Source organism: Crassostrea angulata, chromosome 5 (genome assembly GCF_025612915.1).
Source record: "Crassostrea angulata isolate pt1a10 chromosome 5, ASM2561291v2, whole genome shotgun sequence".
In the NCBI taxonomy this organism is placed as follows: domain Eukaryota; kingdom Metazoa; phylum Mollusca; class Bivalvia; order Ostreida; family Ostreidae; genus Magallana; species Magallana angulata.
Window position 1 is genome coordinate 20,331,390 of NC_069115.1, and position 17,429 is coordinate 20,348,818.

Here is a 17,429-nt window from a genome sequence, read left to right on the forward strand (position 1 = left end):
TTTTACACTGGATTAATAGTTTTAGAGAAGAATATTTTTAAAGATTTTCTCTTGATATTCCTATGTAAGAATTTATTCCCTTCCCCTCCCCCCCCCCCCCCCTCATTGTGGGCCCACTCTTCCCCAGGGGACCATGATCTAAACAAACCTGAATTTATAATATCCGCGGATGCTTCAACACAAGTTCCAGCTTTTCAGGCCTAATAGTGTTTGAAAAGGAGATTTTTAAAGATTGTTTTTATTTATTCCTATGTAAAAATCTATCCTCCAATTGTGGCCCCACCCTATCCCAGGGGACCATGATTTGAAGAAACTTGAATCCAAACTACCTGAGGATGCTTCCACACAAGTTCCAGCTTTTTTTTACCATATTGTTTTTGGGAAGGAGATTTTTGAAAAATACTAACAAATTTTCAATCATTCCAAATTATCTCCCCTTTAAAGAGGATGTGGCCCTTCATTTGAACAAACTTGAATCCCCTTTATGACAACAACAATGACAAAACGACAGACAATGGACAAATTTTGATCAGTAAAGCTCCCTTTGGCCTTCGGCTCAGATGAGCTAAAAAGTGGTGGAAGCAGAAACAGTGGACATAGTATGCACCAGATTTTATTGCTATTAAATTTCATGACACCATTCCTTCACAATGCTGAAATTTTTCTCTGGTGCTTGTACATGTACATGTAACTAGTAAACTGGTGCCCAAGGGCATTCGATCCATTATTTTTGTATATTACTAAATTTTAACCTGTGCACGCAGAGGTTGATCGAGTTAGAGAAACAGAATTTGAAATAGCTATAGGAGATAAGAGAATAATTACTACAATAGTGCCCTTTTTACCATCTTTTCTCTTAAAAAGAGTGTTCTGTTAGACTTTATTTAGAAAAAAGAACATGTTAAAGAGTGCCCCCCCCCCCCCCCCCCCCCGCGGGTTGAATGGTATTTACATCCCACCCCCAAATATTCTGTTCATAATGTAATTTTTGTGCATGTAGATGGAACATAAAAAAATAAATTTTAATGCCTTAACCACTTCATCCAAAATATTAGTTTTCATTCTCAATATAAAAAAAAAAAAATTTTTTTTTTCTATAATATTGTTTATTACACAGGTATTATAAATTAAACAATGATATTTATAATCAATATACATGTAACTTAATAAGCAATTTAATTATTTTTAAATGATTTTTACATGTAAATACATCTTCGCTAGCCAAGGGTTTCTGATCCAAACCACTTCTCACAGCGGTGCGGATCAGAAACCCTTGGCTAGCGAAGATGATGTAAATAATGCTATATACAAATTTCTCTCTCTCTCTCTCTCTCTCTCTCTCTCTCTCTCTCTCTCTCTCTCTCATTGTGACACTGATGTTCCACTGACATTAATATTGATGTCTGGTAGGATCATACAGGAAGTTATGATGTCTACCCTGTCCTCCAAGTGAAACAAGTCATTGGTCAGGTTCCTCATATTGTGGGAGAGATCCTACAAATACATATATTAGAATGGTTATAACATGTAAAAATATAGAGAACATATTTAAATAACAATAACATATATATCTACAAGTACATAGACCATCATAAAGTTAGTGGGGCTTACCCTGCCTACATCCAATGCTTGACTTAAACAATTACTGAAGCACTTTAAACCTAATAATAATATGTACATGTACAGAGATTCTTCATTGGAGAGAAAATGGGGGAACTGTGTGTTGACTATTTCAAAAATTAGCTAGGTAATTTTCTGGATGAATTTACTTGTACTAACAATTTTTTAGACATTGAGAACATAAAACAATTTACAGGGTTCTAGTTTTAAAACAATTACCCATCTTCCCAAGTCAATGGTTTCTGATCTGTTCCGCTCTACATAAGCCCTTGATCGAATAGGTAGAGTTTTACTGGGTTAGAAACCTCGCATACTGGTTGGTGTCATACAAATTTGCATGATCCAATGAGAAATTTTGTTTCAATAATGATATCAATTGTGCATTGATCAATGTTGAACTGTTGTCAAATATATTTTAGACAGATTAGTAAGTACTATACTCTGTCCCAAGATATTCTGGATTTACATTTGGCTTAATTGCTTGATATTAATTAATACCTAAGGGTTCAAATGATGTTCATTCAAAAGTATGACAAATTTCCAAGATTTCTTAGTCAAAACGCCCCTCTTAGCTTATCAGATTTCAATACAATGCTAAAAAATGTGATGTCTATGGAGATTTTGTATTGCAGCAAGCCCGGATGATAATGTTGTAAAATTGCATGATGTTTTCCGAGTGTATTCCGAATGGAGAAAAGATGTAAACATTCCCAATTATAAATCTCCATAAGGAATCTGTTTTCGTTCCTGTGAATTTTTCCGAGTGAAAGATGATAATAAGTCAATGAAATTATCTTGGAAAATATCCCTTTTAACTATTTCAATTGCACTTCTTTCACAGGTATGTTTATTTTTATTAAAAATCGTCCAAATGTGCTGCATAAATATCTTGGGACAGACTATAGTAAGTATTTGACTTACTGCTATTGGTTTTTAGTCCAAGTGAATTCATCTACAATTTTTCTACAAATTTGATTTTGTTCATGGGAGCAGCCATATTGCTACATGTATATTGTTTCTGTTTATAACACATTCTCTGATTGGTCAGAACAAGAGGTCACAAAAGTTCCAAAATGAGTACACTCCATAGATGGCGTTATTGTTTACCCGCATATATATTGTCTTTTCGGTCAAGGGTGTAGAGCGGAGCGATCAGAAACCCTTGACTTGGGAAGATGACAATTATCATATACACATACTTCGTATATACTGGTTTTAATTATTCTATAATTTCTAAAAGCAGTGTTACTCTTTAAATACAAAGCATCTCCGGTAACAATAAATAGGTTATATTTGATGAATTATCCCCCTTTGTCCATCTGAACACAAACATTTCCATTACGATTACAATAAAAACCAAGTAAGGAGATCATTGATTCTTGATTAATTACAAATGATAATTGCAATAAGTTGATTTATGGGCTACATGTAACTACCCCAATAAGTCTCTTTGAATTGTTAGCTATATATACCTACCCTAATAAGTTCATTTGATATAAAGGCTACATATACTTTCCCCAATAAGTGCATTGAATATGTTGGCTACATGAACCTACTCCAATAAGTGCCTTTGTTATGTTGGCCACATGTACCTACCCCAATAAGTGCCTTAGATATGTTGGCTACATGAATCTACTCCAATAAATGCCTTTGATATATTGGCTACTTGAACCTACCCCAATAATAAGTGCCATAGATATGTTGGCTACATGAATCTACTCCAATAAGTGCCTTTGATATATTGGCTACTTGAACCTACCCCAATAATAAGTGCCATAGATATGTTGGCTACATGAATCTACTCCAATAAATGCCTTTGATATATTGGCTACTTGAACCTACCCCAATAATAAGTGCCATAGATATGTTGGCTACATGAATCTACTCCAATAAGTGCCTTTGATATATTGGCTACTTGAACCTACCCCAATAATAAGTGCCATAGATATGTTGGCTACATGAATCTACCCCAATAAGTGCCTTTGATATATTGGCTATATGTACATGTATCTACCCCAATAAGTGCATTACATATGTTGCCTACATGTAACTACCCTAAAAAGTACCATTGATATGTTGGCTACAAGTTACTACCCTTGATTTTTCGGCTACATGTACCTACCCCAATAAATGCCTTTAATATGTTGGCAACATGTACCTACTCCAATAAGTGCCTTTGATATGTTGGCTACATGTACTTACCCCAATCAAGGCCTTTGACTTATGGAGTTGGAGACTTGTGTTGTGTAGATCTTTGGCAGACACCAGGTACATCTGATGGACAGAATCCACCAAGTGTCTCCTCAAACTCGCATTCTTCTCTCCTATATGTCATAACAATATGAAAAATTGTGCACTGTGACCTTAAAAATTGCAGTTTTATATTCTAAATGATTCTTACATGTATATATTGAATATTTTAAATTCAAATTGATTGAAATTACTGTTGGAATTTAAAAAGAAAGTGTTTACAAAATTTGATGAAAATATGCCATTAAGTAAAATAGCTAGATGAATGGCAAAAAGTTTTTGCTTGGTCCTTGTACTTACTTAACTTCTTGTGGAGCAGACTGGAAAAAATCAAAACGAGCGATGAGCAAAATGTTAACTTAGAAACATATCTACACTAGTCTTATATAAAGCCATATTGCATACCTTAATATGTTTTACGGTGCGACCGTTGGGGCGAGCGCAGCTTGTGATCAAATAATGAATTATCACGGATAAATCAATAAAAATAAAAGTATCAACGAAACGTAAATGAATTTGAATGCAAAATAAAATATAAACATGCGGCATTGCCTATTTTTTCTAATAAAATTTCATTATTCATAATTTATAAGATTGTTTATTTATTTAAATAGAATTTATCTCAGATACAATGATGTTGAATAAAAAAGATTTTAACATAATGTTTACTGCAGTTTATTTCCTCTTTTCTAGCAGCAGACATTTTTCTTAAACTTACATATAAAAAATTGACTTATCACAGAGTCCCCCCCCCCCCCCCCCCCCCCCCGGTTTAAAAAAAAATATAATTTACGTATAAAAAAAAAATTGCTGATCATATAAGAAAAACGGTTTTGGACCCCCCCCCCTCCCCCCGGGAGGATGTAATAATGTAATAAATGTGAAAATAAAGATACCATTGAGCAGTTGAAGAGCTAAAGGCATACTACGCACTCCCCTTTTGCTTTTAAATATTTTTTGAATGATGCTGCCGCGCCCCTTTTAAAAAACGTTCCTGGAAATTACTGTAAATATATAGTGAATAAAATAAATGTGAGCATTCATCCAAATGAGAGCAAGTTACAACTGTTTCCTATTAAAAAAAAAAGGTATCCACATTCGTTAGCTTTGCAAGAGTTTGAGAAGATTTTGGTATTTATATTTCAGCAGATTTACAATAACTACTTTTGTTATACTTTCATGTTAAATACTGAAATCTGATTGGTTAAGACGCAGTTAATAATATTTACTATTACCCTCAGCGTTAGCAACGCACTTGGCAACGGGTAACATTATATAAATAGTGCCTGTTTGGGAGGGTAACAGTTGAAATTGACACCCCGAGAAAACCATTGTCAACCGACGCGAAGCGGAGGTTGACAATGGTTTTCGAGGGGTGTCAATTTCAACTGTTATCCTCCCAAACAGGCACTATTTATTTTGTTATACTAAATGTCTTTTTTAAAATTTTTAAGAAAATTTTACTGCTTTTATATAGGAATAATGTGAATTCTACAGCGAACCGTACGCGCATAATTTTCGCGCATGTAACATTTTTTAATGTTACCCGTTGCCAAGTGCGTTGCTAACGCTGAGGGTAATAGTAAATATTATTAACTGCGTCTTAACCAATCAGATTTCAGTATTTAACATGAAAGTATAACAATAAAAAATGTTACATGCGCGAAAATTATGCGCGTACGGTTCGCTGTAGAATTCACATTATTCCTATATAAAAGCAGTAAAATTTTCTTAAAAATTTTAAAAAAGACATTCAGTATAACAAAATAAATAGTGCCTGTTTGGGAGGATAACAGTTGAAATTGACACCCCTCGAAAACCATTGTCAACCTCCGCTTCGCGTCGGTTGACAATGGTTTTCTCGGGGTGTCAATTTCAACTGTTACCCTCCCAAACAGGCACTATTTATATAAGAGTAATTTCCCCTTATTGTGACGTCAAAGTTCACGTCGGTCAAGTGTCGTCTGTCTCTTTGAAAAAACCCTGAAAAAAAAAACTAAGTGAAATATACTAGCTGTTTTGTTTACTTAAAAAGCATGATATTCTTGAAATTACACAATTTATCTGTTTCTCAAAAGTTTTACTTTGATTCTCGCGAGAAGGAATCGAGTCTAGTGAGATCGTCCGACATTGAAAAATTGCATTGTGGGTCGAAATTTACTTACTGAAAAATTCTGTGGGATCAATGTGCAAGAAATCCATTGTGACGTCACTCGAAGGAACGACAACTCTGTTAGTCTTATGTAATGGAATTATTTTATTTACAATGCACGATGTATAGTCTTTTATCTTGTTCTCGTGAGAGTGTGAAATGGGAAACCATATTTACAGGGAATTACTGGGACGATTAAAACAAGGCATTACTGGTCCGATTTACTGACGCCAAAAAAATCTGTTGAATGAATGTGCAACTAGTCCGAATTTTCTATTCACACACGCCTTGCCGGTAGAGCTCGCTTCGCACCGGCGCTGCGCGCCGGCGAGCTGCGCTCGCTATTATTTTTGTCATTTTCACTCTTACTTCATTAAAACGGGGGTACTAAATTATTTGTTGTGGTTAAATTTATAAGATATATAAGTGCAATTTACACTTACTTATTTAAGATTATCATAAAAAGTAATATACATGTACTGTATTGTTATCAGTTTAAGCGTTACACATTTTTGAGATTAAAATAAAATACAGTTTGCAAAAGTTTTCATTTTCATTGAAAATAATAAACAAAACAATAAGTAAAATATTAAATGTATTAAACAACCATAATTGATTATAAACTTTTTCAAATCGATTATCTCTTAACATTGCCAACCTTTCCAACTTTCGACATAAAATTGATCAACGTGACAACACTGCTCTTACTTAACAAATTCTTTGTATATAACATGTTTCTTAAACAATGCTCCATTCAAGCAAATAAAACATGGACGGAAAAATAGTGTTAGCATCTCTTATATTCTTGAATATCCCTATATATCTTCATTACCTGGTACATGTACATATTGATTACTTACCTGTCATACTTTGGTTTACTGGAGTAGAGTCTGGTCACTGAATATGACCCAGTGTCCCACCCACCCCTCCCTCTCTCTCTCTCTCTCTCTCTCTCTCTCTCTCTCTCTCTCTCTCTCTCTCTCTCTCTCTTATTTTCTTGTATACACCTGTATATCTACATTATCTGGTACATGTACATATTGATTACTTACCTGTCATACTTTGGTTTACTGGAGTAGAGTCTGGTCACTGAATGAGATCCAGTCTCCTCTTGTCCGGTCCCACTATCTCTGTGTTCTACTATAAACATTAAAAACACACAATTCCATTATTCCATATTTTAAAAAATGTTTTGACACTTTCCCTGCTTGATCTATTCATGTATTGAAGTTTCTAAATCAAGCAGAACTAAGATAAGAGATTATGCAAACAATTTCAATCCTTCAGAATTAATGAATTAAAGGGGTACAAGATTTGTGAGAACATCAAAAATCTTGAATCACCATGTGTCAACATGACTTTTATTTAGCAATTGCTTTCTGCACAGTTTGGCAGAATTTTAATTTTCTTTTCTATACTTCTCCTTCCTACATGGAAAGATAGCAAGTAATGTATGAATACATGTATTATACCCACAAGACCCCTCATATATCAACTCAGAATGACCAAGTTTAAAACATGCATACAATGTAAACAGTATATTCATGTGAAGGGTACATATACATGCATAAATCAGAGCTAAAAAACAATTTTATTCAGTTTGGAAATTACTGAAATTAAAAATATTATAGCATTGAATCATGATTTTTTGAAGTATACACTCTCATAAATGCAGCGGTGTGTGCATACAAATTGAGTAACGCGCGAATAGGGCGTTATGAAAATTTGTATGCACACACCGCTGCAGTTATGAGAGTGTATACTTCAAAAAATCATGATTTAATGCTTATATTTACATTTTTTAACTTCTTGCCTTGTCTGCAAATGTGATTCATACATGTACCTTAAAATTCCTATCTTATCCTAAGGGTAAGTTAATATTAATGGAAGAGCCACAGTAACAGCCACAAGCGTGAACTTCGATTTTCGCTGGTGACGTTGCAGTTTACAGCGTTCAACGTTTTTGACGTCATAATAAAACTTGTCAATTTGACCTTTGACTACTTGTTGCATTTAGAGGCTTTGAAGATCACTGAACTTAATGGAAAAACAAAGTAGAATGTAAATATTTTTTTTTTAGATTCCTTATTTAACACGAGTACTTAATTCTGAAATTCAACCTTTCTGCATCAAATCAAGAGAATATTAAATCAAGAACCTCAAATGTTATCATAGTTTCATTTAATTAGTTCACTCTGCATGAAAAAAAAAAACAAGATTTTAAAATTTGCAAGATATGCTTCTCGCGATTTTATCTGGATATTAATTTGACGCACTTAAAGTAGTCCGAGTATCGCACTACGTCATAATACGGATTTTACAATATTGGTTCGACTTTTACAAAGCGTTTTTGATACCCGGTATTGATTTTGCTCTACATCGCTGTTGTAAACAATGGCAATAATAATCAATTAGAACGGTAATATATGTATTCTATGAGAGATAGAAATTATTAATGTTGAGAAACTCGATTCTGTTAAAGTAAAATGAAAAACGAAGTTTCTGATTAACCAGGATCTCAGGTATGCTTATGTCTTCTTTGTTATGACACCCCCCCCCCCCCGAATTTTTCTTTTTCTTTTACTAAAACCGGTTTAAATTTAGAGACAGAAGCTATTTCGAATTTAATCAATCGTCAATTAATTATTGTTTAAATGATATCTAACATTGTTGACAGATCTAGGCAGAAAACTGTTACAGTAGCAAAATGTGATTTTTACAGATTTTTTCGTCAGGGTCTACTTGGTTTAGAGCTTATAGCGTGAAAAGTAATCCGTCAACATATAATTTATTTTACCAAATCTTTTTTCTAAGATGTCAATCTATAGAAAAAACACCATGAATTTAAGTTTGAGTCCATAAAATAGTCAAAAAATTACCAAACGCGATACTAACATTGCATTTTTTGTATTCTATTTTGTTACATCAAGTCCATAAAGCGTTCTTACTTACAAAAATTTGCGCAAAATTATTGATGAGATATGGCTTAAATAAATATTTATACTCTATTTTGTATGTTCAGTTCTAATTTTCCCAAAATTGGTAATTATTTTTAGGAAAAAAGGACGTATGGCAAATTTCATAATTGTCAATAATTTTCGCAAGGGGGTACACCCGTCTGAGAGGTGATAACAAACAAACTAGCATGTAAACATACATATTTTCTTTTGTATATGTATTGCTAGAATGTATATTTATCATTTAAAGCTAAGCTTTTAATGATTGAGCCATTTAGTGCCGAGTATAGGACTACCTTAATTACATTGTAGGTATCTCAAGTATTCAACATTTTTTGCCTTCATTTTCCTCTTTACAAACTCAAGATATTGCACGAATCAGCTAATTGACAATGGTACCTCTAAGGGCGGGGATGGGTGGGTCTGTCTCCCCCTCGTCATCTGACTCCAGGGCCTCTCCCGATATAGATACAGCATTCACTAGGTTCTGGTCTGACTGTCTTACATCAGGAACCTAATGATTACAGAGAATTTATTTTATATCTTAATGTTAACTATATATCATAGGAATAATCAAAGCTGGGACATTGGTTCAAATCTTGCTATGGTCGCCATATTGTGAGATCTGTACTCAGAAAATATGTCACAGTCCAAGTAGCTGAAATAGTCAGATTCTTACAGCTTTAACATTTTTGTTTTATACAACTGTATTTATTAATAATAAACATTTATCTCATCACTATTTCACATCTATTTCAACATTAGACAGAGTGCACTGCATTATTGAGCATTTTGCCGTTTTGGTTTAGATAAGGAAGATTTCCATAATATCTAGCCTCAAGAAACCCAAGTCTCCTGCAATGAGAAAGTGCGTCTATGCTTAATAGAAAAGAAACACTAAGAAACAAAAAATAACTCAGACTAATTGCAAAAAACTATATTAAAATGGATATTTTTGTATTTTTTTTTTTATATCTTTGATGTTTTTAAATTCTGATCTATTTATCAATTTTGATTTTTATCGATTGCCTTCTTAAATAAAGGTCTTAATGATAGGATATGACAAAAGAAAGGGGATAATTTGTGTGTGTGTAATACAATGGTAAAAGCAATTGTCGTCCCAGGGAACTTGATGTGACCTCTGTAATGGGAGCGCTACATCATCCGGCACTAGTACAGATGCGATCAGATTTAGAAAAGTTTTGAAAAGTTGTGCATTTTGATAATGGTGAACGCCTTACACGGTATTTTTGTAACAGAATTTCTGATTCTTGGAAACAAAACAATACGAGATTCTTTAAAAAAAACAATCCTGGTCTGGTCCGTCATTATTTCTCCCTTCCCGTTACATTTGGTGTCGTGACCAACCCCTGGAACTGACAGATGAACTCCTGCCAGGGGAAGAGCCTGGGGTGATCTTCGGGGAGTGAGGAATGTGACCGTCAGACCGGTTCGAATACCGGCGCCAGATAGCTCAGTTGGTAGAGCACCTGACTAGAGATTCAGGGGGCCCGGGTTCAAATCCCGGTCTGGTCCGTCATTATTTCTCCCTTCCCGTTACATTTAAGGTGGATCTCTACACCAAATAAGTGTAGGAGATTTTTGTTGCATGCATTTGTTACTAATACTAGGCACAATATTGAACAATAATAGACCTCAAAATACAATACTCTATTTTCTAGAGAATTTTTAAAATATCAGTCTGGTTCCAGATAACCCCTTATCTATCATATTTTTAAACATTTCTGTTTTAAAATTCTTATGAAAGTGAAATGTCATTAAGTTTAGAAATAAAAGACAAAATCATCATGAATGAAGTTTGTATGATTTTTATTGGAATCCACATAAATATGAAACTTAAATATAAAAAAATTCTTTTAAGGCAAACTGCTGGACAAAATCCCACAAAAATCTGAAAATATAAACAATATTCATTGGTTAATAGGATGAAAAAAAGAAATTGAATGAAATTGAAAAATTAAAGAAAATACTGAATTATTGCAAAAATCTTGGTATGAAAGATCCTGTTTATGAGTTGTCTTTCTTTATTTTACATGGTCTCAAATATCTTGGGACCATTTCTTAATTAATAAAATTCACGAAGAAAAATTAAAAAAAAAGAAAGAAGGAACAAGTCTATGCTAAATATGTACATGTGTATATATAAGATTTGTAGTGCTTATGATAATATTTGAAGATGAAAAGTTATATTTTTGATGAACGCATTATACATGTATATATTTAACTATTCAAAACAAAATATTAGTAGTGAAATTGTCTTTTACTTTTTTATATACAATAGTAATTATAAACAACAACCAAAAGCATATTTATACATACATCAGATGTCCATATGATAGTGATACACATGTACGTGTGGAAATGAAAAACATGCTCTTTTTCAGAATTCTGTCCTTCCCTCAACTGGCTTGCAAATACGGGCTTCCACTGCTATTGCTACATGTACCTAGCTTTATCTATTTAAATCAAAATACATTAGTTTAATGTCTAAGTTTCAATGCAAGTAGTTTACTGCAAATGTTTTACATTTGGGAAATTGGGATTAATTCAAGAGATCGTACTTCGGTACTTTCGTTTTATATTCATCGTACATATATATAGTTTAAGTGAAAATATGATATCTGCTTACCTATATCGATAATCCGTCACAAATATATGATCGTCTGTTGCAGATGACATGACTAAAATGTATTGCCAATAGCGGTGAAACAGTAAATTATTTAAATTCCACGTTTTCCGTACAAAACAGCTGATAATCAATGTTAGTTGAAAGCTTTAAACAGGAAGAAAATTGACATACTTATAAGCGTTTTGGTGACTATTCCTATATCATCTCCCTCGTTAGAAGAGTTCAATTTAACGGTGTATAGCTAGTTTGTACCACGACAAAATATTATCAATCCGGAACAAAATGGCGTTTCGAACGGATGTCAGACATGTTGTGACGATGTAGCCTTCCACCTTAAAAGCATTTATTTGAGATAATTACAGTATTTCTATAAATGGGAAAATTTGCCTTTAAATAGGCATTAAAAGTTTTCCAAAAAAAATTCATATGTCCCAGAGAAAGGGGGGGGGGGGGAGGTTCCGACCCCCGGAACCCCCCCCCCCCTTTGGAACCGCCAATGGTCGGACCATTCATTTTTTCACCGAATCTCGCTGAGATTATTTTCAACACATTATGGATAGGTAACGTTAAGTATTGTAGGTCACCTCTTCCACTTCTTCCTCTTCGTCTGATTCTGACGCCTCTCCATCCACCACTGTTCTGATCGCTGGCTCCATCAAAGATCTACAAAGTATTAATTCATGAAACTGTGGGCAAGCTTACGTACGCGGCGCGGTACGCCCATTTCCATTAAAATCGAAAGTAGAAATAAAGCAACTGAAACCAATCCGGTAAGACAAGCGAATATCTCTAAATAATTCCGTAACATTGGCGGATCCAGAGGGGGGGGGGGGGGGGTTCCGGGGGTCGGAACCCCCTCTTTCTCTGGGACATATGAATTTTTTTTGAAAACGTTTAGTGCCTATTTAAAGACAATTTTCCCATTTATAATAGAAATACTGTAACTATCTCAAATAAATGTTTTTAAATTTGCTTATTTAAAGAATTTCGTACTGCGTCCCATAATTTTGTTCTTATGTGGAAAAAACCCTATCGATTTTTTATCGAAATAAAGTACATTGTACTCCCCTTCAGCATCCGGTGTTTACTACACTGAGTAAACATGTGGAAAATTAAAGAAAAAATTCATAATATTAAGCAGTATCGCTAAAAACACAGATTTATAGTAACATCTACACTGTATTTTCTACTCTATTTCTTTTAAAAAAATCATTATAGTTCATACAGTTTTGAACTGACAAGCCATCGAGTAAAACGACGTTCAAGTATGAGTACACGCATTCGTTTTAATTTAAAATGCCGCTTTCAAAATTGTTTAGTTAATTAACTTAAGTATTTATAATAGATGAGTTTTACTTCGTTTCAGAGGAAAACTACAAAGAAAATTACTTGACCCGCTTACGCGGGTTATGCTATTTTTCTGGAATGCTAGCTACCTTCATACCCACATGAAACACAAAAGAAAGCCGTTTTTGTTTTGTTTCCAAAAGTCGGAAATTCTGTTACAAAAATACCGTATAAAGGGTTTATATGTAAACTATTATGAAAATGCCCAACTTTTCAAAACTTTTCTAAATATGATCGCATCTGTACTCGTGCCGAATGATGTAGCGCAACCGGCCATTACACAGTTACAGAGGTCACATCAAGTTCCCTGGGACGACAATCGCTTTTACCATTGTATTACACACGTACCATCTATTCAGCACATAAATTATCCCCATTTTTTGTCATATCCTATCATTTAGACCTTTATTTAAGAAGGCAATCAATAGAACTCAAAATTCGATAAATAGTTCAGAATTTAAAAACATCAAAGACATAAAAAATTACCAAAATATCCATTTTTAAAATAGTTTGTCGTAATTAGTCTGAGTTATTTTTTGCTTCTTAGTGTTTTTTTTTTCAGTGAAGCATAGACGCACTTTCTCATTGCTGGAGACTTGGGTTTCTTGTGGCTAGATAGTATGCAAATCTTCCTTACCTAAACCAAAACGGCAAAACGCTCAATAATGCAGTGCACTCTGCTGTTGAAATAGATGTGAAATAGATAGTGATGAGATAAATGTTTATAAAATACAGTTGTATACGCACGGAAAACGTTAAAAAAGTCCTTGTTTATTGACAAATGATGAATTTTGCACATTTTGGTTTTCATCAAATGGAACCCCCCCCCCTTTTCCAAATTGCTGGATCCGCCTCTGCGTAATGAACAAAATTCTTCCTAAATGTCCAAGTATTTCTACAATCAAATAACTGACCCACTTATAGGCCTGCATGTACTATATAAATGTACTTATTGCGAACAAAGAACGGTGGGTCAGGGGTTCGGGCCCTCTGATAAATTAAAACTTTTTACTTTAAAATTTATTTAAAAAGAAAGTTTTGAATTGGTCACAGACATATGTTTTTGTGAAAGAACTTTTGTATTACGTATTTACGTTCCTACCTTACGATACAGTAATACAATTTCATGATCTAGTAGGGGGGGGGGGGAGGGAAGAGTCCGGAACCCATCGGAAACTTCAGACTCATTAAAACCACATAATAAATTACCAATCATAGGCCTCAAACACAAACACTAAAAAATCACCTGAGGCGATACGTATGTACTTTTCATGGATTCCCTCTTATAAGCAAACTATATTCTCTCTTGAAACTTCCCTGGAGAAAAATTCTGGATCCGCGCATGATATATTTACTGTAAATTTAATTTTTTATTTTCCGGGGGGGGGGGGGGGGGGTCTAGACCCCCTCCCCCCATCTCTAGATCCGCGCATGTGTATAATTTCATTTCTCAAATTGAACCACTACTATTACATGTAACTCATCTCATCATTATCAGAGTAGATCGTTCTTTTTTCAGAAACTTGGAAAAGTAATAATCAATCATAATATATACTCCAGCAGCTTTCCAATCCAGAAACTATCTTAACTTTTTAAAAATGTTCTTTCACACTTGTGACAGTAAGAGAAAGTTTTTTCATTATCGGTTTCTTGTCGGGTTTTTTTGTTGTTTTTTTTTTTTTTTTTTTTTGGGGGGGGGGGGTTAAATATACATGTATATGTATGTAAAACCTAAGACACTAACTTTCGCCAGAGGACTGTTTCTGATATGACAAACTTACAAACCTTATATCACTGCATTTTATCACGTGATGATTACACGGACAGGAAAAGCGCCAATCGCAACTTCTCGGGCCTTTCCGGCAAGCTCGGAAATGCCCGAGAAGTTGCGATTGGAAGAGCGCGTCACACCGCCATAGTTAGCAAACGTACAAACCAGGAAGTAGAAATACATGTACTGCCATGTTGGAGAGTCAAGGTTTGTGGTTGATCAATGAGTTATATATACAACATTTGTTTGTAGATTTTATCGGGGAAATTTTCTGTTTTATGTCTAACGCTACACTGTAAATAAGGTCATAAAAAATGAGCAAAGAATTTTAGACTATTTAAAGGTCATAATAAAGAACGTATACTGGTTTTTTTAACTTCCTAAAGTTCATTTGGGTTTATTTTCTTAACAATAATATCGGTTGATGTTGATATTGAAAAAATTATTTTATTTAACCTGATGAGTTATTATTTTTCTTCAGAATTCGCTAAACAAATCTATCAAGGTGTCTGATCATGGACCGCCGTACTTGGGCCCAGGATGTGTTACGGTGTCATCTCTGTGAGACCCCGGGCCCCCCTATGTACTGTGACATTTGTCATATACATCTGTGTAAAGCCTGTGTGGGGGAACATCTCTCTGATGAATCCAAAGATCACAAAGTGGTAACATTCAAAAAGCGGGGATTCGCACCTGAATGTTCCAAACATTCTAAAAAATTGTGTGAACTTTATTGCGAACAATGTAACATTCCTATTTGTGTGCAGTGTGTCTCCTCAGGTGAACATATAGGACACAAACAAGTTGAAATTTTAAAAACCCTTCAAAGCAAGAAAGATGTACTACAGAGAGATTTAGATGAATTAGAGAAATTGATTTATCCTAAATACCAAGAGATTGTATCTAATATCCCAGTTCAGAAAGCTGATCTGCATCAAAACTCCAAAAAATTAACAACAGCTCTAGACGAACATGGAGAAGATTTGCACAGAGAAATAGACATTGCCATCAAGAAAATGAAATCTGACGTGAATGAAATGGAATCCAAACACCTGGTAGTCCTTGATAAGCAGGAAAATGAAATCAAATACAGTATTTCTGAAATTGAACAGAGCATTGCTGATCTGAAGAAATCACTCAACTCCAATGATGTCAGCCTTGTCTCTGCCTACAACTCCAGGGTTGCTGAATTCAGAAGATTGCCTCCTAAACTAACAGTTTCCTTACCAAGATTCATCCCTCAGAAGATTAACAAAGAACAGATTTATCAGCAGATTGGTTCTCTGTCAGCGTTATCTATTAAAACAAAAGAACATGATTACGCAATGGATTCTCCCGGTGCTGAGTCCTCTCCCCCGGGCAGACCGCTTATTAATGTACCACGGATCATCACAGATATAAACACAAATTATGGAGAATCTAATAGATTACGCGGTGTGTCCTGTCTGAGTGATGATGAAGTATGGACGTGTGGTGAGGACAACATGATGAGACTCTACAACATCCACAGTAAACTAGTGAAGTCCATCAAAACCAAGTCAAGGAACGGGCCAGATGACATATCAGTGACACAGAGTGGTGAACTAGTTTATACTGATCCCGATGATAGATCTGTGAACATAGTGAAGAATACACAGATACAGACAGTGATCAGACTACGGGGGTGGATACCTGGCTATGTCTGTAGTACCTCCTCTGGTGACCTCCTGGTTGTCATGATCACTGATGATAGGAAACAATCAAAAGTTGTGCGTTATTCTGGCTCAACAGAGAAGCAAACGATTCAATACAATGACAAAGGACAACCTCTTTATTCCTCAGATTTCTCTGATCAAATTATTTATCCTAAACACATCAGTGAAAACAATAATCTTGATATCTGTGTAGCTGACTTTAAAGCCGGTGCAGTAGTGGTAGTCAATCAGGCTGGGAAACTCCGGTTCATATACACTGGTCCTCCCTCTATTTCAAAGAAATCATTAAAACCAGTTGGCATCACCACAGACAGCCAAAGTCGGATCCTGACAGCAGACCGTAACAATGACTTTATCCACATTCTGGATCAAGACGGACAGTTCCTCCGCTACATTGACAACTGTGATTTAAAACTCCCATACGGTTTATGTGTGGACACCAGAGACAACCTGTTTGTGCCAGAGAGGGACACGGGTAAAGTGAAAAAAATTCAATATGTTTAAACAAATAATAATTAATAAAAAAAAGTGACTGCATTGACGAAATTATTTGTTTACAAGCTGTTTTTATTTATAAAATAATATAATATAGATGGTTGATATCTAAAATGTACATATGTATCTTCTAGTATGTGTATTTAAAGAGGTTCGTTCCTCTGTTTGTGGGTAGCCATTTTGGGTTACCTCGAGTCTGAAAATTATGCATCATTTATAAATACTTCTTGATAATTCATATTTTATAATGCCAAATAAACTATTTTGAAGGAAAGAGTGAAGATTTATAGACTTTTGTAAGGGACTATATTTTGTGGTGGAAGGTTTTTTTTAAAGAAGAAAATAAACATTTTTCATAACTTAGTTGTTTTAGAGAACCGTAACTTAAGCTTCCTTATTTTCAGTACAGACCAAATTTCCAGATAGTTTTTGCATTTGTATATCTTCAAGTTGTCCGAAATACATGTTTACAATTTTTACAGTTTTTCAATAT

The 17,429-nt window shown here is 34.5% G+C and overlaps 2 protein-coding genes and 1 long non-coding RNA gene across 3 annotated transcripts; 1 reads left to right on the top strand and 2 right to left on the bottom strand.

Annotated features, from left to right (window-relative positions):
* Positions 1 to 1,094: 1,094 nt before the first annotated feature.
* On the bottom strand, positions 1,095 to 12,312 carry LOC128184719 (biogenesis of lysosome-related organelles complex 1 subunit 3-like). Its single transcript, XM_052854298.1, has 6 exons — positions 12,214 to 12,312; positions 9,379 to 9,493; positions 7,075 to 7,162; positions 4,171 to 4,190; positions 3,823 to 3,944; positions 1,095 to 1,494 (listed from the first exon to the last, which is right to left on the bottom strand). The coding sequence occupies exons 1-6, from the start codon at positions 12,283 to 12,285 to the stop codon at positions 1,363 to 1,365; spliced, it is 549 nt and encodes a 182-aa protein (XP_052710258.1). The 5' UTR covers positions 12,286 to 12,312; the 3' UTR covers positions 1,095 to 1,362.
* LOC128184722 (uncharacterized) lies at positions 10,536 to 11,944 on the bottom strand. Its single transcript, XR_008243766.1, has 3 exons — positions 11,630 to 11,944; positions 11,320 to 11,456; positions 10,536 to 10,891 (listed from the first exon to the last, which is right to left on the bottom strand). It is a non-coding gene; the product is annotated as an uncharacterized LOC128184722 (long non-coding RNA).
* A 2,920-nt stretch (positions 12,313 to 15,232) lies between the features above and the next one.
* LOC128184700 (E3 ubiquitin-protein ligase TRIM71-like) lies at positions 15,233 to 17,283 on the top strand. The gene has a single exon (XM_052854272.1). It carries the CDS (start codon positions 15,263 to 15,265, stop codon positions 16,943 to 16,945), a length of 1,683 nt encoding a protein of 560 aa, XP_052710232.1. The 5' UTR covers positions 15,233 to 15,262; the 3' UTR covers positions 16,946 to 17,283.
* The last annotated feature ends 146 nt before the right edge of the window (positions 17,284 to 17,429 follow it).

Coding starts and splice junctions, on each gene's coding strand:
- LOC128184719 (XM_052854298.1), bottom strand. CDS start 12,285: ATGGAGCCAGCGATCAGAACAGTGGTGGATGGAGAGGCGTCAGAATCA. Junction 3,945..4,170: donor TCTGCTCCACAAGAAGTTAA/GTAAGTACAAGG, acceptor TATGACATATAG/GAGAGAAGAATGCGAGTTTG. Junction 1,495..3,822: donor AGTCAAAGGCCTTGATTGGG/GTAAGTACATGT, acceptor ATGTATTTGTAG/GATCTCTCCCACAATATGAG.
- LOC128184700 (XM_052854272.1), top strand. CDS start 15,263: ATGGACCGCCGTACTTGGGCCCAGGATGTGTTACGGTGTCATCTCTGT.